Source organism: Corvus hawaiiensis, chromosome 33 (genome assembly GCF_020740725.1).
Source record: "Corvus hawaiiensis isolate bCorHaw1 chromosome 33, bCorHaw1.pri.cur, whole genome shotgun sequence".
In the NCBI taxonomy this organism is placed as follows: domain Eukaryota; kingdom Metazoa; phylum Chordata; class Aves; order Passeriformes; family Corvidae; genus Corvus; species Corvus hawaiiensis.
The window spans coordinates 133,312-157,824 of NC_063245.1; the positions used below are offsets into that span (position 1 = coordinate 133,312).

The 24,513-nt window shown below is 52.8% G+C and overlaps 1 protein-coding gene and 1 long non-coding RNA gene across 3 annotated transcripts; both read right to left on the bottom strand.

Annotated features, from left to right (window-relative positions):
* Window positions 1-5,397: 5,397 nt before the first annotated feature.
* On the bottom strand, window positions 5,398-13,441 carry LOC125318968. 2 transcript variants are annotated; one of them, XM_048289936.1, is made up of 20 exons: window positions 13,005-13,441; window positions 12,469-12,530; window positions 12,186-12,317; window positions 11,969-12,048; window positions 11,704-11,821; window positions 11,323-11,412; window positions 10,760-10,864; window positions 10,462-10,627; window positions 9,822-9,916; window positions 9,246-9,395; window positions 8,718-8,866; window positions 8,251-8,392; window positions 7,999-8,136; window positions 7,620-7,796; window positions 7,268-7,423; window positions 6,724-6,825; window positions 6,341-6,443; window positions 6,050-6,109; window positions 5,811-5,968; window positions 5,398-5,527 (listed from the first exon to the last, which is right to left on the bottom strand). In XM_048289936.1, exons 1-19 carry the CDS (start codon window positions 13,120-13,122, stop codon window positions 5,829-5,831), a joined length of 2,283 nt encoding a protein of 760 aa, XP_048145893.1. In that variant the 5' UTR covers window positions 13,123-13,441; the 3' UTR covers window positions 5,398-5,527; window positions 5,811-5,828. The 2 variants fall into 2 exon arrangements, with proteins under 2 accessions (XP_048145893.1, XP_048145892.1); XM_048289935.1 differs by having other exon boundaries at window positions 11,704-12,048.
* Window positions 13,442-23,531: 10,090 nt separating this feature from the next.
* LOC125318980 lies at window positions 23,532-24,372 on the bottom strand. Its single transcript, XR_007200556.1, has 3 exons — window positions 24,273-24,372; window positions 23,828-23,989; window positions 23,532-23,693 (listed from the first exon to the last, which is right to left on the bottom strand). It is a non-coding gene; the product is annotated as an uncharacterized LOC125318980 (long non-coding RNA).
* Window positions 24,373-24,513: the final 141 nt, after the last annotated feature.

The following is a 24,513-nucleotide window of genomic DNA, read 5'->3' on the forward strand; positions in this document are numbered from 1 at the left end:
CAGAATCTAGCAAAGTCACAAAATACGGTGAACTGATGCTATGCTCTGTGGCTGCCCACCGAAGCTCTTCGATCTCTGAGAAAGCAATGGGCATTCCGTTTTCTCGGTCCCGTATACAAGACCGGTGCCACAATCTTGTCTGCAAAATCTAAGTCCCCTTCTTTTAATGCTTGTTGTTTCAAGTGGACCCAGGTCTCGTGAGGATCGGGGGGAAATAAATCTGGCTCTTTTTCAGGATCAATAGATCCGGGGTCAAAGGGATCCTCTCCTTCATCCTCGCTGCTGTCAGCTGGACCGTAGCCAGTGGTAAATGCTTTTATAGATCGTGAGGAGCCCTCCTCCCTTTTTGTTGCAAGGGGAGCTGAAGCCTTTGGTGAAGGAGGCACAGTCTCTTCAAATTGTAAAGAGTTCTGAGGCTCCACTTCTGCGGAGGGGGAGCAAAGGGCACCCTCATTATCTTTAGCAAGAGATTTTTCTTGAGCTTTTAAAGCTTCAAAAATTATTTTCCAGGAGGAAATAATTTGTGCAGCATTTTTATCACCGTTAGCCGCAGCATTCCAAAGTTCCACTCCTACTTTATCCCGTAAATCTGCCGTAAAAATCGTGGACTGAGTTACTCCTTCTATTTTAGAAGCAGTCCATCAAAGTATAGTTTTTAAATCGTGCGCAGGCAAAGATTTGCCTTGCTTGTCAAGCAGTGTAGACATAAGCGCAAGTGTAGAGAAATGGCTGAGTGAACAGGGACATGTGTACATGCACAATCCAAGCTGTATTAGTGAACTGTCCTTGACTAGGGAAAAAAGAGAGGAGCAATGCTGATGTGGCAAGCCAACAGGATGTTGGGGAGGGGGATGCTGACCATAGAAAGAGAAAAACTTATGTTAGTTAGTGGCGTGCATATTAATCTGTAACCAATCGCTTGCTATTAAAGGCCGCGTGAACAGTAGCTGTAATCCAATAGCATGGAGCTTGCTTACGCGTGCTTGAGAAATTAGAGTATAACTATGGGTCTGGCAATAGAATAAACGGAGTTCCATCATATCTCTATGAGAAGCGTGGTTCATCCCGGAAGATCTCTGGCTATTTCTGGTGCCCGACCAGGGACTGTTCCTCAGAGGAAGATATGCTGGCTGATCACCAAAAGGAGGGTGACGACAACGAGCGACAGAGACACTGCTGGCGGAGAGTGTCGACCGTGAGTCAAAGGACATCGGTCAGGCTGGTAAGAAGGGTCGCTGTTGCTGCCTGTTCTGAGCTTCCTCTCCCAAAGACACTTGCTCCTGCCATGTGCTCCGAACTCCTTTGTTCTAAGATGGGGCAAAACCAAATGTAACTCAAACTCTTCAGCAGTGTCTGATTGGCCGGTCACCCCGGGTCCGCCCCCAGTCCTCCCCCTTCCCCTTCTCCTAATAAAAGAGACGGTCGAGGGAGGCCCTGCCCTCTCTTGGCTCAGCTATCTTCCTGTGAACGTCTCTTGTTGTCTGTCCCATTTGAAAGCTTCTAACTGCAGGAAATTGAGCGAGCAGAGAGCTATATTTCTCCCTCTTTGCTTCTGCTGATGGTATTTGCTTTGCAGCTGATATAGGTACCAATTTTAGAGCTACTAAAGTGCTAGATCGCCCATGCTACCTCTCTAGGCTGCTCGAGGCTTTCTAAGGCATTAAACTACTAGCCTAGCTGGTATAAAGCTGAAAAGATACCTTCCACAGGTCGCTACCTTCCCTCCGTGATACCCTGCTAGCATGGATTTAGAGTTTGCGGCAGCACAGAAATTACTCCTCAGTCTCCTCGCTAAGTGAGGGGAGGAGGTCAAGGAAAAGGATCTAAATAAGCTCGTTTTATGGGCGCAGGAGCATGGGCATTTGTGAGTTCCCCTCCTCCTCTTCTATGTAGCCGAGCGGAGGGAAGTAGGGGATCACCTCTGGGACTGTACTATCCAGGGAAAAGGGAAAGAAATGACAAACTTAGGGCCCACCTGGAGAACTGTTATAAATGCCTTGAAAAATACGCAAGCCGAGTCAAAAGTAGCTGCGGCTGAGGTGGAGGCAATTGCAACACCGGCTGGGGTTGTCGCTCCTGCCCAAACTACACAGCACGGGGGGCTGAGAGAACTGTTTAAAAGCCCGAGCACGATAAAAGGGCAGAAAGCAGAAAAACACTTTGAGACTGTCAGTGAGCTCCTGCAGGAGCAGGAGAAAGAGCTCTTGCAATCAGAGCCAAAAGAGGAAGTTACTGCCACTATGCCTCAGAGCAAACTGAAGGCAAACGCGGAAGTTACAGTCGACCAGTCAATGGGCGGTGAAACAGGCGGTCCTTCTTGTTAACCACGCCTCTACTCTGCTTGCCTGCCCCCTCCACCTCCGCTGCCAGCAGAGATTCATCCTGGACCACACACTCTTTCTCTGCCACAGACTGTTCCTCTGCCACAGACTGCTTCTCTGCCACAGACTGCTTTTTGGCTGGAGCCACAGACTGTTCCTCTGCCAGATGATGACATACCAATGACAGAGGTGACAAATGAGCTACGTGCTCATCCCCCAGGATCTTGTGTGAACCCACAAGCATTGGAAAGATGGGCTTGTCAAGTAGAAGAGGCAATGCATCAAATGAAATGACACTTTGATTGTGCTCTGTCTTCTATGGAAGAAAAGCTCCATCAGAAGCACGAGCCACAACAGGGTCCCACTGAGTCCCGAAAGGGTGTGGTCCAGACGGCCCTGCAACTACAGGAATGGGCTCAAGTCGAGCCCTCCGCTCCACCCCCGTAGTCACACATAACAGCCATATAAAGTTACAAGCCACCCCAGGGGTACAAATTTGTTATAAAGACCCACGGATGGGACAATGGGGGAGGCCAGCTCCATTGTTATTTAATGGTCGAGGTTATAGCTGTGTTTCTACAGATACCGGATCAATATGGGTTCTTAGCAGATGAACCAAGCCTGCTCCCAGTCCCGCTGTTTACAAAAGCGGCTCCAGCGAGTGCGTGACCGACTGAGCCAGGACGTGGCACGTACAGCGGATGTTCCCAACCTTTGGGAAGTGAACCTTCGCTTGGTGGCCGGTGACCTCACATTTAGATGACCACTCGGAGTCTGGGAACAGTCACCGAGTGTGCATGCTAATCGCCGCAGAAATTGTTTACGCTGTTATAATAGCTTGTGCTTGCGCTTGTGCTGTGGGGGCTGTGGGGAAGAGCTTACTAGGGGAACTTGGAATGTAGATGAGCGAGGTAGTTTATGCTGAGAATGTTATCAAGGGCCTGCGACAAGAAGTTTTAGGCAGTGTGCGTCTATTGTGTTCGGAATTCCACCACAACAGATAAGAGTTAGCTCATTCAGGGATCCACATGAGTTTGTGCGAAACTTGGAAGCGTGGACAGGGAAGGAAGCCATCAGACGTCTGCAAGTGAGTAAAAAGACCACTGTAACCCAGGCATGGTGCCCTACATGTGGCTCCTCCTCTCAAGTACTTTCACCCTGAGTAAAGCTGTGATAACTTCAGTGTCAGAAAGAGAAAACATGTGGGTAACATGGGCTCACCAGGCGAACCAGACAGATTTCTGTCTGGCCATGGCGTCGGCAGCAGATCCATTTCGCACATGTCTAATTGGTGTGCCATGGATCTCACTCGAGGACACGTTTCAAAAATGGGAGACAGATATAGGGAAAATCAATGAGGAAGTGGAGCAACAAATGCAAAGCAAAAGAAACTGGGGTGAGTGCTTAGGTTGTTGGTCTAGTTATTGGCACTCCTTGCAGCAAACCTGTATTGTTGCCAATTTAACAAAAAATGCAACCTTGCCTCTTCAAGAGCTACAGCTTTATGGGTCCCTTTTTCCCAGTATGCTTGTTAACGTGACACCATGGACCAACTGTTCCAATGTGGTGCCTCCAATGCAATATGCCAGTGGGTCTGGGGTTTTCTTCTTTGGAGATCCTTGGGAGGACTACCAGGCATGACAGGGCATGGCCTCCTTTCCATGGAAACAGAACGTATCAGGACACTCCATTGGAGGCTGGAATGTGCTGGCCATGCTGGGAGGAGCTGAGTCTATTGACACAACCGGAGGAAAGATTTTACCTCCTGGAGTGTTTTTGATATGCGGAGATAGAGCATGGAATGGGATTCCACATAGTCCAATTGGGGGGTCCTTGCTACCTGGGAAAGCTAATAACTATGTTTGCCCCTTCTATACGAGCATGGAAAAACATTACAGCATCAGAAAAATAGGATGTGAAATAGATACTAGCATAGTGTTTCCACGTTTGGTAAAGATTGTAACGATAAGGTAAACATTATGAGTTTGAGTGCGTTTATACCACTGGTTATTTTTAACCCAGGGGGTGCTGCAGCTCATGGCTATAACAATCTGAAAAAGTTGGCCTGTTGGTCAGAAAAGGAATTTAATAGGACTCCCCATATATTAAATGAGTTTTTAACTGATGTAGATAATAGCATTAGGCACGCTGTACTATGAAATCGAGCTGCGATTGATTTTTTATTGCTAGCTCACGGCCATGGCTGCTGCTGTCTCCTAATTGTCCTTTTATTAAATTTTTCTTAAAATTTTACTAAGAGTGAACCTCATTTTTTACATTTCCCACCTTATCTCCTCTCTGTTTAACAGCCTTTCTTCCTCTCATTTCCTGTCCTTTTTACTCAAGTTTCCTGTCCTTTTCTCCCCTCACATTTCCCGCCCTTTTTCTCTCCTCACATTCCCCACCCTTTCCTCCTCACATTTCCCACCCACAATTCTCACTTTTCCTCTCAAGTCTGCTAGCTTTAACGTAATTGCTTCCATATTGCTTCAAAAATGCTGCAATATACTCATAGATAGAGCTGTGTGCTGCAGTCATTATCATTTCTGTAATCGATTTCAAGACATTGTTTCTTTTATTTGAAAAGCTCATCTATATATATAGCTAATATATATAATATATAGTCACAGTATATAGAATTTATATACATGACATAATAGATATAATTTCTATATTTTATTTACTCATAATTTTCATATATTAGATATATTTATCAAATATATGATTTATAGATATGGTTTACTTATGTAAATTATATCTAGAAGGTAATTAACTTTCTAGAACTATATACAGTTTGGACAGGTCTGTGGCTGGGCTTGGATCCAGGCGCACCGAGTCCTCTCGCAGGATTTTAGGCAGGCGGGTCTGAGCGCCCAGGATCCTTCTCTCTGGCCCGCAGTAGTTCAAGTTCTGTGACAGAAGCAGAGCCCACGTGAGCCCCGTGTCTGCACAGAAGGGGCCATCGCAAGGCCCGGGAAGACGAGCAGATGCATCGGGGCGATGCGGCCGTGCGCAGGGATGCAGCCCACCACAGCTTCTCTTACCTTTCTGCTGACAGATGAGCTTGAAGTGGGCACAGAGAGCATCCAGAGCCATCAAGTGGTCTCTTCTCTCTTGAGCGACTTGAATGGATGTGCCAGCAGCTTCCCCAGGCCTGGGATCTGGATCTCTCCACAGGCAGCACCTCTGTCCTCATTTTGACCAGGCCGGAGGAGGCAGGCAGAAGAGCAGAAGGGCTGAGGGCCGGCAGCTGAGCCATTTGGCAGGAGCCAGGAGGGGACTGGCCATGACCCTGGGCTTATTCTAGACCACCTCACGCCATGCTCAGGGGCTGGGGGGAATGGGTCCCTCCTGGTCAGGGCAATGGCAGAGTCAGCAGTCATGGAAATGCTGGCTTGCTCTTTGAGAAGGACCTTAGAAAGCCAGGGCATCCTTTCCACACCTGATCATTCAGCAGGTGTTTGAGTTTGTGTCCCTGCCAAGCCTTACATCAAGGTCCCTCTCTGCTCAGCGGCACCAGCAGCACAGCGCACGCAGGGAGAATCCTGATCTTCGCTGCTTCCTTGGAGACTTCAGGACCAAGCTGGTCTGAGCTGCCAGGGAACAGATGGCGGGATCCTTGTCTCCTGTTTGCAGTCTGTCAAGCTCTACGACAGAAAGAGAGCCCAGATGAGCCCCCGTGTGTGCAGAGACGCCTCAGCTCCCCCGAGCCCGGGCTCCCCACTCACCCCAGAGCACCTCAGCCACGGTGTCCTCACTCTGCTCTGTCAGGTGCCGCGCAGCCAGCCCTGGGCACAGAGCTCCGTCAGCCCCTGCTCCCCAGCGTGCTCCCAGCAGCGTGGCCCCCGGCCCTGCCTGCCCCCCTCAGCAGCCCGGGGGTGGCACTGGCAAGGTGGCCACCAAAGCCACCTGTGTTGGCAGGGGGGCACAGGGAGGCCGAGGCCCTGCCCGTGTCAGCCCCAGGGCTGGGTGGACGGGGCCAGGCTGCCCAAAGAGGGACCCTGGGGGCTGGGACTCACCAATGAACCTGAGGGCCGCCTCTCGCATGGGGGCCTGAGGGCTCCGCAGGTAGGGCTGGCTGTCCCACACAAACTGTTCGGCCCTGCTGCTGTCCTTGGCCAACTGCAGGGAGCACAAGGCTGTGGGCATTACTCAGAGGGCCCCAGCTGGTCAGATCAGCCCCTCCTGCCAGCACCCCCATGGCTCAGAGCCCTCCCTCATGCTGGGGGAAGGAAGGGAACATGGGCCTAGAGGAGACTCCTGTTCTCGAGACAGGAGCAAGGCTGCAGCTCCAGGCTGGGCGCTCTGGGCCGCAACAGCCCTGGGGAATCCCAGCTGCAGAGCTCACAGCCCCGGCACGGTGTTGTGGGCAGCCCTCGTCCAGCCTGGCTCTCGTCCTCACCAAGCACTCGCCCATCCTCCACGTCTGCTCTGTCTGCGCCAGCTGCTTGAGCTCTTTCCACTTGAGGAGCTCTGCTATAGCCAGAACGGCTTCTGTAGATGCCTGTGGGACAGAAGCTGGGAGGTGGCAGCAGGGCCTGCCTGTGGAAGGAGCCCTGGGCTTTGTTCCTGGGGTAACCGCGCCCTTAGGAAGCTGGGACATGCCCTCGCCAAAGTGTCCAGGGCTCTCTTGGGGACAGGCCTGGGCAGCAGGGATTGAGGTGCAAAGCCCTGCAGGGACGCCTGTGGGGACAGCTGAGAAGCCTTTGGGGACACACGTGTCCAGGCCTCGGTGGTGCTGGGCTGCTGCCGAGCCCTGCTGGAGCAGGCAGGGCAGAGATGGAAATGGCCGTGCCAGCTTGTCCGGCCCTGCTGGCGCTGGTTCCCAGGGGCTGTGCTGGGGGAACGCTGCCCGCTGCCAGCAGCCCTTGCCCTGATGCTCGGGACCCCCCCAGGGGGTGTCAGCCACGCCTCTCTTGGTCAGTGCTCAGCCTGGACATGGGTACCTTGGCCACGCTGGGGGCCTGGTCACTCATGTGAAGCAGGAGCCGGACCAGGACTTTCCAGGCGTTTTCCTTCATGCCCTTCTTGTCCTTCCACGCCGTTTTGCCCAGCAGGTCTCTGAAGAGGCGGATGGAGTGCTCCCGCACAAAGTCTTCCTCCTGGTAGGAAGGAGGAAAGGTGAGCTTCGCACACAGCGGCTCCCTGCCCGCGGCCAGGAGGGGCTGAGCTGAGGTGCCTGAGGTGAGGGGCGATGCTGCGGGCTCACAGCCCAGAGCGGGCAGGATCAGCGCTGGGCTGCAAGGCCCAGAATCCATCCCAGGGGAGCCCAGGGGAGCGTTCCCACATCAGCCTTACCGCGTCAAAGAGGCACCAGAGCCGCGGCAACACAATCACAGCCATGCTGCTGGCCTCTCTCTTCTTCAGGTGCCCCAGCACATTTTGGAAGATGTCCATGGCCATCACTGAAATGTCCCAAGACCGATGCCACAGGAATTTCAGCAACTCGGACAGGAGGCCCTTCATTTTTTTTGCCTGTATGAAATACAGTTTCCATTCCGTGAGGACGTCTGTGCCTGGTCAGCTCCCCAGGCAGCCTCCAGGCCATCCCATGGCAGGCAGGGCATTTGGAGCAGTCACTCCAGCACCTGACTCGCAGCCCAGGCCAAGCCACCACCTTCCCCGAGGCCTCAGAGTCCAGGTGCCACATGTCTGCCCCTGAGAGCAGCCTGCTCACCGTCTCAGCTCTCTCCGACAGTGTCACAAGGGCCCTGAGCACCAGAGAGACCATTTCCATTCTTGGACACCTCAGAAGATCCAGATCTTTGTACAGTGAACCCAGTTCCTGTTCTTGTACATCATCGGAGGCCAGCATCTGGAAGGAAGCGGCAGAGAGCCTGGGCAGAGCTGGCAGGGCTGTCCTGGCTCAGCTCCCGCTTCCCACCGGCAGCGGAGGGCAAGGGCACATGGGCTTTTCCTGATGACTCACAGCCAAGAAAGCGAGGCAGGACTTCTGCTGCTGTGTGAAGATGTCCTTCTGCCGGCCCTGCAGTTTGATGTGCAGCTCCTTCAAAACCTTCTCCAGAGTCTGGTGCACGGAGAACATGGCCTTCCACAGACAGACTTTGTCGCTGCAAGGCAGAGCGCTGTCAGCAGGGCTGCCTTGGCCACTGCAGTGTGGCCTGCGCCAGCCCTGCAGGACTTGGGGTGCGCAGGGGCCCAGCCTGGGCAGGTGGACATGGCTGACGGGGTGTTCCCGGTGGGACTGGGAGCAGCGTGCTGGCTCTGGGCTGGCCCAGCCAGCTTTGGCTGCTGTGGGCCTGGGCTGAGCATGGTGGGATGGAGGGCCCCGCTTGCTTTGGGGGGTGCTGCAGTGTTCTTGTGTCTGGCAGCCAGAGAGTCTCGGGGTCCCTCTCCCCATAGGGAACAAGCCCTCTGGGCGGTCAGGGCCAGTACCTGAATATTGGTGCGACCTTCAGAGCTGTTGTGACTACTCGCCGAGGCCACTTACTGGCCATCAGGTCAAGCAGTGTGGGAAAGCTGTGAGCGGTTGCTGCATTTGTTTCATCATAGTATGCAAAGATGTGTCTCACAACTTTTGGCACCTGGAAGGAACACAGGTGAAGGTGGTGCTGCCATGTCCTGGGATGCCGCAGGGACCCATGTGCGGGTGACAGTCTTTCTAAGTAATGCGTGTGTGTGTGTGTCTCTTCCTCATTCCCCCTCTCTCTCTATCTCCCATTTACTCTTAAAAGAAATCCATACTGTTGGTGTTGGCATGTGGTCCTGTTTGCACCTTAATTTTGACCGAGGCATCTTTTGATGACCAGATCCTACCATTATTTGGGTGTCAGAAGTGGGATCCTAACACTCTCTGCTGCCTCAAGGTGGTTTCAGGCACCCCCCAATCCTGGCTTTGGGAGGGAGGGAGGGAGGAACGTGACAGGGCTCAAGGGCTGAGCAATCCAGCCACAGGCCATTTACATCCATCAGCCACAGCTCAGGGAATTCCATGGCCACCTCCAGAAACTCCTTGGGCGCCTTCTTGTCCAGTAGGCTGGAGCGGCCCAGGATCTTGATGGCCACAAGGACGATGCCCGTCCTCTCAGCTGGCCTGAGGTATCTGCCAAAGGCCTGTGGCAGGAAGGAAGGGAGTGGAGGCCAGTGCCAGCCAGTGCCCAAAGGGTTCTGCTCGGCTGGGCAGCGCGAGCAGCCCTGGCCAGAGGTGCCGGGCAGTGCTGGCGGCAGTGGCCGCAGGAAAGCTGGCAGCAGTGCCCACAGTCCCTATGCAGGGGAGGATGAGGAGGGCCCCATGACAAGGACGAGGGCTGGGCTCTCAGGCATGGAGCACAGGCCCTACAGAGAGCCAGGGCTCGCTGGTGGCCAGCAGGGCTGGAGCTGCTGCTGCTGCTGCTGCTGGGACACCGCAGTGTTCTCTGCTCGGGGACAGCGGGAAGCCTCTCGCCAGGGACAGCCCCACAGATTCTGCACCCCTTTGTGCACACCAATCCCCTGCTGATGCCACGGATGAGAGGCCCAGCAAGGGGGAGGGCTGGTCACCTGAACTCTCCAGGTGCTGGGCGTATCCAGCAGGGAGGTGATCTCAGATTGCCAGTATGCTGGGAGCTGGGCACGAACCGCTGGCGGTGTGGCACCTAAAGAGAGGGAAAACACCAATGTGTGGCTGAGACACAGCCGCTGTGCCAGCAGCCGACCCAACCCTGGCAAGCGTCGGGATGCAGGAATAGCTTGGGAGCAGTCGGTCACGGGAGGAGGTGGTGGGCGCTGGTGGAAAGGGGGAGCTGCCTCCAGTGTCCGTACCCAGTGAAGCTGGCCTGGGAAGCTCCGAGCCCCTGGAGCTCCGCATGCAGCTCCCAGTTACACCGTGGCTGCAGTACTGCTCAGGGGGAAGGGCTTGCGGGGCTGGAGGGTGGCAGGGCAGGACACGAGCTCTCCAGGGGACATGGGGAAGGGGCGGATTGGGGCTGAGTCCTGTGTGGAGGAGCAGCTCGGCTACACGGGAGCATCAAGAGCCTGGCAGAGAGCGAGGGGCAGGAGCAGAGGTGACAGCAGCTCTGGGGACATGGTGCCACCTGCACCAAGCACAACAAGGAGCCTTCGCAAGACCCAGGAAGACAAGCAGCTGTATCTGGGCATGTGGCGGTGCACGGGGGATGCTGCCCACCACAGCTTCTCTTACATTTCTGCTCAGAGAGGAATGTGAAGAGGAAGCAGAGAATGTCCAGTGGCATCAAGCTGGATTCTTCTTTCCTGAATAACTTGAAAAACAGATGGCCCAGCAGCTTCCCGAGGACTGGGATCCGGACGTGTCTGCTGGCAGCACCGCTGTCCTCAGTTTGGCCAGCCTGGGGGAGGCAGGCAGAAGAGCAGAAGGTCTGAGGGTGGGCAGCTGAGGCCTTGCAGGCACCTTGGAGTTGTGGCTGTGCCAGGGCACAGGGATGGGGAGATGGCCTGGCTGGAGGGTAGCCGGTCCTTACCTGCACAGTGGAAGAGTCGGCCAGCAAATGGCTCAGCAGCCTGATCCTGCCCATGACCCTCTCCTGCACAGCCACGGTGTCATAAAGGCAGTATTCCAGCAGAACCTGGGAAGAGAGAAGCTGCAGGTGAGCCCCGTGAGCAGACGCCCACTCCAGCAGCAGCAGTGGCAGGGCCGCACTCATGAGACACACTTGCATCGTCCCTCCAGACTTCCTGTGCCCTCAGGCAGAGCTTTCAGGGGGCATCCTGGGGGCCCCGGGGGGCCCTGGCAGGCCTGGCCCAAAGGCCCCAGGCAAAGCTGGTGGGCAGCAAGGAAGGCAGGGGCTGCCCTCTGCTCCTTGTGCTCCAGCAGCGCCTGGGGCCAGCCTCTGCTTCCCTGGGCCAGCTGGGCAGCCTCCCCGCAGTGCGCTCTTGCCTGCACAGCACTGGGGCAATGTCCTGGTTCTGGCCGGGACAGGGTTCATTTGGCAGGAGCCAGGACAAGACTGGACACAAGCCCGGGCTCCTTCCCCTCCTAAGTGAGGAACAGTCCTTTGAGCCCCACTCTGTGCACAGGCCAGACCTCCAAGATGTCCTGCAGCATCTTGCTGGTTTTGGAGGCAGGAGAGCTGAACACCATCACCTCCAGCATGGTGTCCATGGCATGCAGGGTCTGCAAGGACGACAGAGAGCAGTGGCTGTGATTCTGCTGACCCTCCCACTCCCAGGAGACTGATCTGAAGTGCCAGTGTGACGGGAGGGACACAGGAGCAGGCCGTGTGCTGGGGGCAGAGCAGCCGGCATTGCCGGAGGTGGCTGGAGCCTGGCAAGGCATGAAGGGATGAGGGTAGGAAAAGGAAGCTGCGACCGTGGCCTGCCTTGGATCTTTGGTCCTTAGGCAGCACGGGGTGGTCGGGAGCAGCCTGGACAGACTGGATGCTCCTCCAGTTCACCCAGCACTTACCCGAGAATACAGAGACTCTTCCAGGCTCTGGATTTCCCCGCTTGGAGGAAGGAAAAAGATGCTGTCGAAGCAGAGTCTTAAGAGTTTTCTTCTGTTCTCCAGCTCCGTCCCCAGCGTGCTGCAAAGAGAGAGGGGCCCAGCTGGCCACTGGTGCTGGGAGCAGTGTCTCAAGGTCTCCTGCAGCACTGGGGCTGGGCTTCCAGGAGGGATGGGCAGGTGGGCACAGAGTGCTGGGCAGGGGTCTGCAGGTGTGATGGGCCAGTACCTCAGTCCGGCAATAGCGAGCATGGCCAGCCGCCGCACCTCCGTGCAAATCTCGTACTTGGGCTCCAATTGCAGCAGCACCTGCAGAGCACAGCTGGGCTGCAACCTGGCAGCTGCCAGCACCCAGTGCCACCAGAGCCTTGCCCTGCCCACGCACTGCCCTCACCGGCGGCTGGGGCTCCTTGCTCCCTTCCCCAGATTGCCGGGTGCCCCCTCACCTGGATCTTCTCTCCCAGCTTGTAGTTGTGGTAGAAAGCATCCAGGTCCTTGCAGAAGCCAGAATCCTTGGCATCTCTGCAGAATGTGCAGATGCTGTCAAGGAACTTGAGCTTCAGATCCTCATCCTGGAGCTGGAGGACAGAGACAACAGGGCAGCGTGAAGCGAGGACACCCCTCCAGTAGGACCAGAGCCCTTAGGGTGCAGTGCCCTGTGGGAGCAGCTGCTCTGCAGAGCCAGCACCGCTGGCCGGGCACAGCCGCTGTCCAGCAGGCCGTGGGTACCTGGTCGGGGCTGCTGGCAAAGGCCTGGATGAAGTCCATGGCTTCCTGTCCATACACAGCATCTAATGGAGAGGGAGAGAAGAGAGAGCTGAAGAGGGTGTGGGGAGAGGAGAGAGCAGAGGAAAGAGATCGTCCCTCTGCCCAGCCTCTTCCTGCTCCCCTGGCACGGCCTTTCAGTGCAGCTCCCGACTGGAGGATGCCCATCAGAGGAGCTGCCCTGCTGGAGCACACCATGGCAGGGCAATGCCCAGTGCCCCGGGCTGAGGAGCGCTCTGGCAGATGAGAGGGACACGTCCAGCATCCCACAGCACCACTGCCTCTTGCCAGCCACTGACCCTCGCTGCCCACGCCCCAGAGCAGCAGCTGGGGCCCCCTCTGCTCTCCCCCTCCTCGGCACAGGCTGTGCTGGGGCTGGTGTCCTGCCCCGAGCAGCTCTGGCACTCCGGCATCACTCCCACCCCTGTGATCCCCATCTGCCCGTGTGCCGGGGAAACCTGATCCCAGCCCTGCCCAGTCCCACAGGGCCCCTCACTCACTGGGCTGCAATGGCTGCACCGTGGTCACCTCGGCGGGCTCCGCTGCAGAGCTGCTCTCCTGAGGAGCCGCGTCCTCCTCCCAGGCCACCGTGGGCTGGCTTGGAGGTCTCTTCTCCATTCTACTGAATGGAGATGAAGTTCTGACAATAGGCAAGGGGGAAGGTTTGGTTTAATACCTTAGTCCCTGCTGCAGGGCAAGACGTGAGCTAAAACCAGTGGGCTTCTCGCCAGCTGTGTGCTCCCGTCCTGTCCCGTCGCTGTCCTGCCGGACACTGCAGGCTGGGCGCTGGTTCCACGTCAACAAACCCTTCCAGCTGTTGCTAGGGGCAGGTGGCGGCTCACAGGGGGCCCTTTGTGACACCCCAGTTCCCCCACTATGGTGCTCCCACTGAAACACTCCAAATCATGCACTGCTCCCTTCTCGCACTCCCCCTCCCCTTTCCCCTGCAGCAGGCTGGAGAGGAGAACTGCAGGCTAAAAAGTGAAAGCTCACAGGTTGAGTTATGAACAATTGACTAAAACCAGCAATGAAAGAAAGCAAGAGCCCTGAGCTGCCAAACCTTATGGATGACAAAGGAGAGCAAGGCTTGTGATGACAGCCAGGTGGAAACGGACTACAGTGGGGAGATGGAAAATCGTAAGAGTTTTATTCTTGCCAAGGGATTTCAGTAACAGTGAGAAGGCAGAAAGGCGGCTGGGCTGAGCAGGGCTCTCGTGTGCGAGATGAGGCAGAAGAGGAAGGTGCGTGGCCAGGGGCAGCGAGGTCGGGGGATGCGGCAGGGACACGGAGACGCCGCTGGCCTTGAGTGTGTGGGTGGGGCGTGGCGTGGCTGGAGCGGGGGTGCTCCGTGAGGGAGCGCGGCCGGGCAGGCAGTGCCGCCTGGCAAGGCAGCGGGACGCGGGTCCTCCCCCCCGGTAGGCGGCGCTAGGGAGCGGAAGAGGCGCGGTCAGGTGGCGGCAGGGCCCGGGCAGGGTCGGGGGGGATCGGGGTGGTTGTGGGGCAGTCTGGGGGGGTTGGAGGGGTGGAGAGGGGATGTGAGGGGGAGGTCGGGTTAGGGGAGAAGGGAGAAGGGGGGGTGCGGGGTGCTTTGGGGTGGGAAGAGCAGGATTAGTGCGAATTCGGTGGACGGGAGGGGCCGGGGCGAGGGAGGGGAGGGGGCATTGAGGGGATTTGGGGGTATTGGGAGGAATTTGGGGTGTGAGTGGGGGATTTCTGTAGTGAGAAGGTCCCCTTCTGGGGTGCAGAGTAGGAATGTGGGGGCTTGGGAGCAGGATTTGAGGTGCAAAAGGGGCTCTTTGAGGGCAAAAAGTGGGAGAAAGGAGAAAATATGGACTGGGGGGGAACTGGGGAGTGGGGTAGAAAGGGGAGTATGTGAGGTTTTTGGGGAGGGTTGGGTTTTGGGGGGAGCCCAACCTCCCCTGTGTCCCTCCCACGCCCATGGAGGAGGAGGAGGAGGAAGAGAAGGAGGAGAAGAAGACCCCCTGTGGGTGGCAGAATTGGGGATGATTTGAGGTGAAAAGGGGGGCTTTGAGGTGCGTTTATGGTTTGGGGGTCCCCAACATTGCCCTGTGCTCCCCCCTAGACCATTGCCATCACCTTGAGGAGGAAGAGGAGAAGCCCCTCCACACCGTGCGGGGCCTGTGAGGGGACATTGGGGGTGTCAGGGACCCCCTCTGAGATTGGGAGGTTGTGGGGAGACTGGGAGTCCCCGGGGGAAATTGGTGTGGAATTGGGGGGCTCACCGAGGGGGTTTTTGAGTGAGGATTGGGGGATCCCACCCTTTTCTACGGTGTATTGTGATGTGTGCGGGGAAGGAAAACAAAGAAAAGTTGTAATAAGAGAACAAAGAGGTTTCGTTAGAAAGAAAGGACTATTCAGTCAAGGCAGGAGAGATGTAAAATGGAACAAGTAGCAGAAGCACAGGAGTTTTGCAGAAGAAATTGTTGTACAAGCATGTGTCTCAGGGACGAAAGGCTGATGTTGCTATTAGGGACTTGATCACGTATATTACTGGTTAGCAGACGTATGACCAGTGTGATAAACAGCTATTATAGCATTGGCTTTCGCAGGTAGTAAAATTTAAGAAATATTATCTATCAGAATATGTTAGGAAATATTATGTGCAACTATGTTAAGAATGACTGTGCTACGCAGATATTAACTAGTTAATGTTCTAACCGGGGTCAAAGTTACCAGATGCTTATATAGGTTGAGTTATAAGATACAAATATAACCTGAATCATAACCTTCTGTCCAATGTAATAGCTGGTATATGGTGAACTAATCGCTTAATGCTTAAATAAGCGGAAACTCAGCAGGTGAATAATCTCAAAAATAGGCAAGTATAGCTATTTTGGGAAGCAGCAGGATGTACTAATGAGAAATTGGAAAATGTGAAGTCAATTAGCCACAAAATGGAGAAGTTAAAACAGTTAGATCCAGAAAGAGCAAGGAACACCATAACTGCACATGCTCCAAAGACGAAGTTGAAAAGTTCAGATGCGAGGAAGACCTTGAGCCTTCATCGAAGAAGAGCCCCGAAGACCCTCACGATCATGTTACACATTGTCTAAAAAGGCAGATCGGGGGAGGAACTATGTTAATCTTTTCTAAGGAAACGTAAATTAGTTCTTAGAAAAATGATGCATATGCATTGTGATTTATTAATATGTATAGTGTTAAAGCATATAAACGGAAAGTTTGTGTAACTTTGCGTGCCTCTGGCCACGGCCAAGCACTCAGCACTGTCGGTTTTGCTTTAAGTGACCTTTATCTCCTATTGTCCCTTATTAAATTTCTAAAACCCCCAAAAAAGAGGAGTGGGCTTTGTTTCTCACAACAGTTACACTATTGGATATCCAGGCTCACGCTATTCTAACCTGGGAGTGAAAATACTATAAAAGCTATGTACACTTTCAATAAATGTTGCTGGTGGTACCAGGGCTGGGGACTGTGCATCGTTCATACGTTGCAAATGGCTCCCTGAACAGAGACTTACAGTGTCCTAAAATGATCCTAGACCTGCAACGTTTCCGGGCTGCACCAACGGTGGGCTTCAAGGATGGTTGAAAGCAGTCCTACAATATGCCAGGTTGTGGTAGCAAGAGCTTTACAACCGGTGCGGCAACAGTTTTCAACAGTTCCATTGTACCATTATATGGCTGATACACTGCTAGTAGCAGATGACTCTTGTATTGCAAAACTGTTTTGCCTTTTTGCGTCTTTCTTTTGACAAATTTGGTCTTTGTATTGCAGCAGTTCAAACTGTCCCACCCTGGAAATACCTAGGATTTCTATTATTGGAACAGAAAATTGTTCCTTAGCCCATTGTGGTGAGGACCTCTATTGAAATGCTAAATGATTTGCAAAAGTTATTAGGAACTGTTCATTGGCTCAGACCTACCCTTGGTTCCTCCACTGAGGAATTGTCACCCTTATTTAATTTACTTAAGGGAGACACAGGTTTAACATGTCCTCACAAACTCAATCCAGAAGCCCGTGAAGCACTGCAACTTGTGACAGATAAAATGCAGACATCCTTTGCATCCAGACGACAAGCAGAGTTACCACTGAGGCTTTTCCTTATCGTGGCAGAATTCCAACCAGATGCACTAATAGCACAGCGGTGTGTTGATAAACAACAATAGTGGGTGCTAGAGTGGGTATTTTTACCTCACACATTTTCAAAGCCAGTGACCACTTTACTTGACATGATTGTTAGACTTGTTTCCACAGGACGAAAACGATGCCAGAGCCTAAGTGGGGAAGATCCTTCTCACATCCACATTCCTTTGCCTGCAGACGCTTTTCAGGATATGTTCTGGGAATCGTTATCTTGAGAGACTGCCCTGAGAGACTTTTTGGGAAACATTGTTAATTCTTTGCTGAAAAGTACACTTTTGCAATCTTTCAAAGATCTTTCTTTGCAGCTGTGTTTTCTAACATGGTCACAACCCCTGCGTGGAGCAAAGAGAGTCTTCATCGATGGCTCTGGGAAAACTGAGAAAGCAGTTGTTGCCTGGAAAAATTCCACAGGGGATTGGGAAAACTCTGTGCTTTTTCAGCCAGGGCCAACACAGCTGGTAGAATTAGCAGCCGCCGTAGAGGCTTTGTGATTGTTTCAAATGAACCTTTCAACCTAATATCAGGTTGCTTATACGTAGTTGGCATTCTAAGCCATATTGAACATTCCTTTTTAAAGCAAGTGCACAACAAGAATTAGTTGATTCTGTTGTGTACTCAGTAAGATTATGTTCAAGGCCGATCGTGTTGTTTTTATGTGTCTGGTTTGAAAGACAGGTGTGTGCTAAGAAAGGCAGCAGCTTCCCTCGGAATGGAAAATGTAAGCCCCTTGGCTGTGAATTATTATAATTTTGAAATGAAGGGGCTTTCAAGCAATTATATGAGAAAGAGGAACAACAGTTCTTTAGTAGTATACATAACAAGGCAATAATACAGAAATACTGGCTTAACCTGACAGAGTCAGGATACGAGCCGACAGCCTGCCGGGCAGGGTGGTGGTAGCAGTCCGATGAAGCAGTGGCTGCAGTCCTCCTGAAGTGGTTCTGTTGAAGTGGTGATCCTGTAGAAAGGTCTGGTCCTCCTCTGAAGGTCCAGTGGTGGTTATGCAGCTCTTGTCCTCTGGGAATCCAGCAGGGCAGGGCTGCTTGTGCTGTTCCAAAGGCCAGATTATATGCAGGTGGGAATGCTTGGTTGCTCCCCCTGGGCAGAGCATCTCCCAATGGGCTGATGTAATTCTATGAGTCATGTGGTGGGTGCTTGACATGCCATTAAACAGAGATAGACCCCGGAGAGAGTTATCAGGGAGGAGTCATGGTAGGAGACAAAAAGCACTGCCCCACCTGCTTTAAGAGCTTGTGACGATGATAATGGAATCCATACTTTTGGTTCCATCTTACATTGTAACCGAGGACATTATGTTATGCATCTTAGGTCTCCCTCATCTTTGCCTGCGCCTCTGGTGGAAGGCAATGCAGTCGCGGATGCTCTAACCATGATGGCAGCAGTTCCAAATCAAATTGCCCAGACAAAGGTGTCCCACGAATTCTATCACCAGAATGCAAAAGCTTTGAGGAAACAATTTGATCTTACGTTTTCTCAAGGCAGACAAATTGTTCATTCTTGCCCTGGTTGTGCGCACTTAACACCTTCACCTACCACGGTAGGTACAAATGCGAGAGGGTTAGGTGTCAAGGAAGTCTGGCAGCTGGATGTTACACACATTTCTTCTTTTGGCACCTTAAAATACGTGCATGTCTCAGCTGACACTTATTCCAAATCTTTTGTTGCCTCCGCTCATAAAGGGGAAAAGGCAAGAGATGTCATTAAGCACATGTTGCGAGCTATTGCCACCTTAGGAGTCCCAAAGGTAGTAAAAACTGATAATGGTCCAGCGCATGTCTCCCAACCAGTGAAAACCTTTTTTCACTCTTGGGGTATACGTCACGTTTCTGGCATGCCTCATTCCTCGACAGGTCAGGCTGTTGTGGAACGCACTCATGCCCTTTTAACAAAAATGCTTCTTAAACAAAAAAAAGGGGGGATCCCCTTGGTATAACAGCTCAGGAACAATTGGGACAAAGCAACAATTGTTTTAAATTTTTGAAATATTTCCAGCAAGTGAAAGAAGGTGTTCCCATGATACCTTAAGAGATTCTCAACCGCCTGTCCATTATGAAGGTCTGCAGAGCGGACAATGGTTAGGCCCCGTGCCTTTGCTAACGTGGGGACGTGGTTGTGGCTGTGTTTCTCTATCCACAGGACCCTATTGGTTACCTGCGAAGAACATCAAACCCGCTGCAGCAGGAATGAAGACTTGAAGGCAGCTCAATTTTACTTTGCTAATCAGTTACAATGGGTTCTGGCACAACATGGGTAGCCTTTTTTGCCATCCTCAGCAGATTCTCGAGGATTGTGAATGAAGCACGGGTCCCACAACCCAAGAGCAATGTTTGGCTGCCATTAGCCAAAGCAATTTAGCGAGCTACCCTTTGTATTTCCATGACCAGTGCTAGTGATCCATTTCAGACATGTCTGGTTGGCATTCCTTTGACAAAGGATGAATGGAACAAGTTATACAATCAGACAAGGACACGTGATTGTACAACTCCAGGCAAGCAGAGATCGTCGTGGGCGTGTTTGGGATCCCGGCAGTCTGATGCTGGCCAGTCTGTGGGATGGCATTTGGGCAATGCTAATGGAGGCATGAGAAAAATAAATAACTTTTCTGCTCTCTCACTGTGGCCGCAAGAGCTGGATGTGCTCGGGTCTATAAAAGCTCCTGTGTGTTTCTACCCTAATTATGCTAACGATCCAAACACAGACAACACAGGAGTTGATAGAAGAGGCACTGGCATTTACCGTGATGCCTCTGCCTGGTGCAATGTCACTACTCCCTCCCAAGTCGCAACAGGGACCAATGCAATCAGCCTGCCCGATAACATAGTTTTGATATGTGGCAACAGAGCATGGGAAGGCATTCCAGGAAAAGCAGTGCGAGGTCCATTACTTTTGGTCATTTAACCATGTTTCATCCCAATCTCGAAGCACTAACTAATTGGACACTGCGACATAGGCAAAATAAGCGTGATGTTAAATCACTTGGCCCTGACCGTAACTCTGAGGTTAAATTCTGGAATCCTACAGAAAGAATTTTTAGTTCCTTAGTTGCCTCTGTTGGTACAGCACAGGCCTTGATCACAATTAATAAACCAGGCTGTTGGCTTGCGAGGGAAAGGAACGCTACCAGTAATGCTTTAACAGCATTGTTAACAGATGTCGACTGTGTACGTCATGCAACATTGCCAAGTAGAGCAGCAATAGAGTTTTTGTTGCTAGCCCAAGGATACAGATGTGAAGACTTTGATGGAATGTGCTGTATGAACCTGAGTGACCATTCGGAATCCATTCCCAAAAGCATGCAGGAATGGAAGGAGCTGTGTGGAGAACTGCAGCAAAAGCAGGGATGGGATCCTTTTGGCCTGTTCTCCTGGCTGGGAAGGTTCCGTTTTGGACCTTGGGTTAAACATGTCGTTGGTTTCGCTAACGTAGGGCTTAGAGCTATATACTAATACAATATATAATATATACTATATATACTAATACTCTATATACTATATACATATTTGGCATGTATATTTTCTTGTATTGATGCCTGAAACCTAGGCAAGCAAACAGTGCTCCATAGGATAAGGCCTAGAGAGCAGGTATTGGTTTATGTGATGCCGGGAGTGAGGGGGATAGCTCCACCACAAACTCACTCATCCATTCTTCACACAGTACTAGTTTTTACACTTTTGTACTTAATGCACACATTCTACTTTCCTAACCTTCATAGTGCAACATATTTTCTAATCACATGATGATGATGTCAGCCCTTGTAGCACATGGGCGGTTTCTGCACGAGGCGGTCGTCAGCCTCCTGGTGGTCGTTTTGGACGAAGGCTCATAAGCCTTCCTTGGTCTTGAGTTTTCACTCCTGCTTTCTGCGCATGCTCTGTAAGATTGTGTTCTCAAATAGTGAAAATATAATAAAAGCTATGTGGACTTTGAATAAATGTTTCCAGTTATAGCACGACTGGGGAGCGTGCATCATTCCTACGTTTCAGTCGTGGGTGTTGGCGAGAGCTTTTTATCATTCCTGAAGCTCCGCGAGTGTTTTTTAAGCAAGAGGGGAAAAAGGTGAGAGTTCGAGGGGGTTTGGGGATATTTTGGAGGTGGTGGGGGCAGGTCCATGGGGGGATTTGTGGCAGGGGATGTGAGGGGGTGGGAATGTGGGGGAGTCGCACGATTTGAGGGGGTTCAGGTTTTGGGTATAGGTGGGAATGGGAGGGGTCAGGTTTGAGGGGGCCACACGGCTTGGGGGGGCTCAGAATGGGGGGTGATGCAATTTGGAGGGTCATGGGAATGGGGGTGAGATGTTGGGGATTTGGGCTCTGGGAGGTTTGTTTGACTGATGTGGGCCCCAAATGGGAGGAGGGGTCAGTGGAGTTGGGTGAGCTCAGAGTGGGGGACTCAGAGTGGCGGGGGCTCAGACTGGGGGGGTGCCATGACTTGGGGGTGTCGTAGGAGTGGGGGAGTCACACAGCCCTGGGGGAGCAGATTAGACACTCACATGATGGGGGTCTCATTTTGTGGGGAATCGCATGACTTGGGGTGGTCAGATTTTGGGGGTCACAATTTGTAGGGGCTCAGATTTCAGGGTCACAGCTTGGGGGGATCATGGGAATGGGGTTCAGATTTTGGGGGTTTCCATGAGTTTGGGGTTTCTGTCTTGGGGTCAAATTTCTGGTGGTTCACACGACCGGAGGGCCTTACAATTTGAGGGAGATCATACTTGGGAGGTCTCGCCCTGGGGAGTCACATAACTTGGGAGGCTCTGAGACTCCCAAAACCCCCCCTGGCACTTCCCAAACTCTTCTCTGGGATCCCCCAAGCCCTCCTCTGGGACTCCTCTAGCCTTCGCTGGCAGCCCTAAACCCACCCCAGACCCCCAATCTCCCCCAAACTCCCACCACCCTCCCATTCTGAACACTGCCTGAACTTCCCCCCCTGGAACCACCCCCCCAAGTCCACCCAGACTCTCCCTGGGAACCTCAATCCCCCTCCGGTGTCCCCCAAACACCTCCTTGAACCCCCAATTCTCCCCCTCCTCCGCCCCCCAAATTCCCTTGGGGCCACTCAACCACCTTCTGGAACACCTCAAGAAGCCCCGGGACCTCCAAATCCAATGGGGACTCTCAACATTCCTTCAGGATCCCCCAACCCCCTCACCTCGAACCACTGCAGACCCTCCCACTTGAGACCCCCAAACTGCCCCAGGGACCTCCAAATCCAAAGAGGACTCTCAACCTTCCTCCAGGATCCCCCAACCTCCTCACCTGGAACTACTGCAGAACCTCTCCCTTGAGAGCCCCAAACCACCCCAGGGACCCCCAATCCCAAGCTCATCCGTGATGGAGCTGCATGGCGTGGGGCCCTTGTCCCAGGGACCTGAGCCCACCTGTCCCTGTGTGCTGAGACCAGCCGAGAACTGCGTGGGGAGAGCAGCTCGGGTTCCGAGCACACCCAATTGTGTGATTGGAGATTTCCAGCGGAGTGGGAAAGGCAGCACAGGAGCTGATAACTGGGACAGGAAGAAACTCTGAGGGGAGTGGGCAAAGAGGGAAGCAGCCAAAGCAATGGTGCAAGGACTTGCTGTGGCCATGGCAGTGTTAAGGAACCGATCCAGTGTGAGCTTGTTGAGTCTCTCTGGGAGAACCTCCAAGGGCACAGATTTTAGCTGCTGGGACTGGAGCCCCCTCAGAGCGGCGGCAGCTGCAGTGACCCAACGCGTCCCTGCTCCCACAGTCACACCAGGTTTCCTCACTGCTTCAAGCCCAGGTTTGCCATGGCCGAGTCTCAGATGTCTTGTTCCACAAAGCCATTTATTCATGGTGCAGTAACACAGAAACAGCTCGAGCTGCTGAATCCAAGCAGGACCCCCAAAAAAGCACCCCTGGGCTCCTGTCATTTGTCCCACCATTTTCCCATTTTTATTCATGTTTCCCACCCTTTTCCCCTCAAGTTTCCCACCACTTTTCCTCTCACGCTTCCCGCCCTTTCGTCCCCTCACGTTTCCCATCATTTTTGGCCTCATGTTTCCTGCCTTTTTCCCCCTTATGTTTCACACCCATGTTTCCTCCCATTTCCCATCTTTTTCTCCTCGCGTTTCCCTCTCACATTTCCCCCACACATTTCCTGCTCTTTTCTCCCCTGACATTTTCCACCTTTTTTCCCGCCCTCACGTTTCCCACCATTTTTCCCCCTCACACTTCCTGCCCTTCTGTTCCCTCACATTTGCCATCATTTTTTCCCTCATGTTTCTCACCTTTTCTCCCCTAGGTTTCGCACTCTTTCTTCCTCTCATTTCCCATCCTTTTTACTCAAGATTCCTGTCCTTTTTTGCATTCCATTTCCCACCCTTTTCTCCCCTCACATTTCCCGCCCTTTTCTCCCCTCATGTTTCCCCACCATTTTGTCCCCTCCTGTTTCCCGCCCTTTTCTCCCCGCACATTTCCCGACCATATCTCCTCTCATGTTTCCTGCCCCTTTCTCCCCTCATGATTCCCCACCATTTAGTCCCCTTATATTTCCCAACATTTTGTGCCCGCACATTTCCCACCCTTTGCTCCGCACATTTCCCACCCACAATTCTCACTTTTCCTCCCCAGTCTGCTAGCTTTAACATAATTGCTTCCATATTGCTTCAAAAATGCTGCAATATACTCATAGATAGAGCTGTGTGCTGCAGTCATTATTATTTCTGTAATCGATTTCAAGACATTGTTTCTTTTATTTGAAAAGCTCATCTAGATATATAGCAAATATATATAATATATATTCACAGTATATAGAATTTATATACATGACATAATAGATATAATTTATATATTTTATTTACTCATACGTTTCATATATTAGATATATTTATCAAATATATAATATATATATAAAGTTACCTTATATAAATTATATCTAGAAGGTAATTAACTTTCTAGAACTATATACAGTTTGGACAGGTCTGTGGCTGGGCTTGGATCCAGGCACACCGAGTCCTCTCGCAGGATTTTAGGCAGGCGGGTCTGAGCGCCCAGGATCCTTCTCTCTGGCCCGCAGTAGTTCAAGTTCTGTGACAGAAGCAGAGCCCACGTGAGCCCCGTGTCTGCACAGAAGGGGCCATCGCAAGGCCCGGGCAGACGAGCAGATGCATCGGGGGGATGTGGCCGTGCGCAGGGATGCAGCCCACCACAGCTTCTCTTACCTTTCTGCTGACAGATGAACTTGAAGTGGGCACAGAGAGCATCCAGAGCCATCAAGTGGTCTCTTCTCTCTTGAGTGACTTGAATGGATGTGCCAGCAGCTTCCCCAGGCCTGGGATCTGGATCTCTCCACAGGCAGCACCTCTGTCCTCATTTTGACCAGGCTGGAGGAGGCAGGCAGAAGAGCAGAAGGGCTGAGGGCCGGCAGCTGAGCCATTTGGCAGGAGCCAGGAGGGGACTGGCCATGACCCTGGGCTTATTCTAGACCACCTCACGCCATGCTCAGGGGCTGGGGGGAATGGGTCCCTCCTGGTCAGGGCAATGGCAGAGTCAGCAGTCATGGAAACGCCGGCTTGCGCTTTGAGAAGGACCTTAGAAAGCCGGGGCATCCTTTCCACACCTGATCATTCAGCAGGTGTTTGAGTTTGTGTCCCTGCCAAGCCTTACATCAAGGTCCCTCTCTGCTCAGCGGCACCAGCAGCACAGCGCACGCAGGGAGAATCCTGATCTTCGCTGCTTCCTTGGAGACGTCAGGACCTGACTGGTCTGAGCGGCCAGGGAATGGATGGCAGGATCCCTGTCTCCTGCTTTCAGTATGTCAAGTTCTATGACAGAAAGAGAGCCCAGATGAGCCCCTGTGTGTGCAGAGACACCTCAGCTCCCCCAAGCCCGGGCTCCCCACTCACCC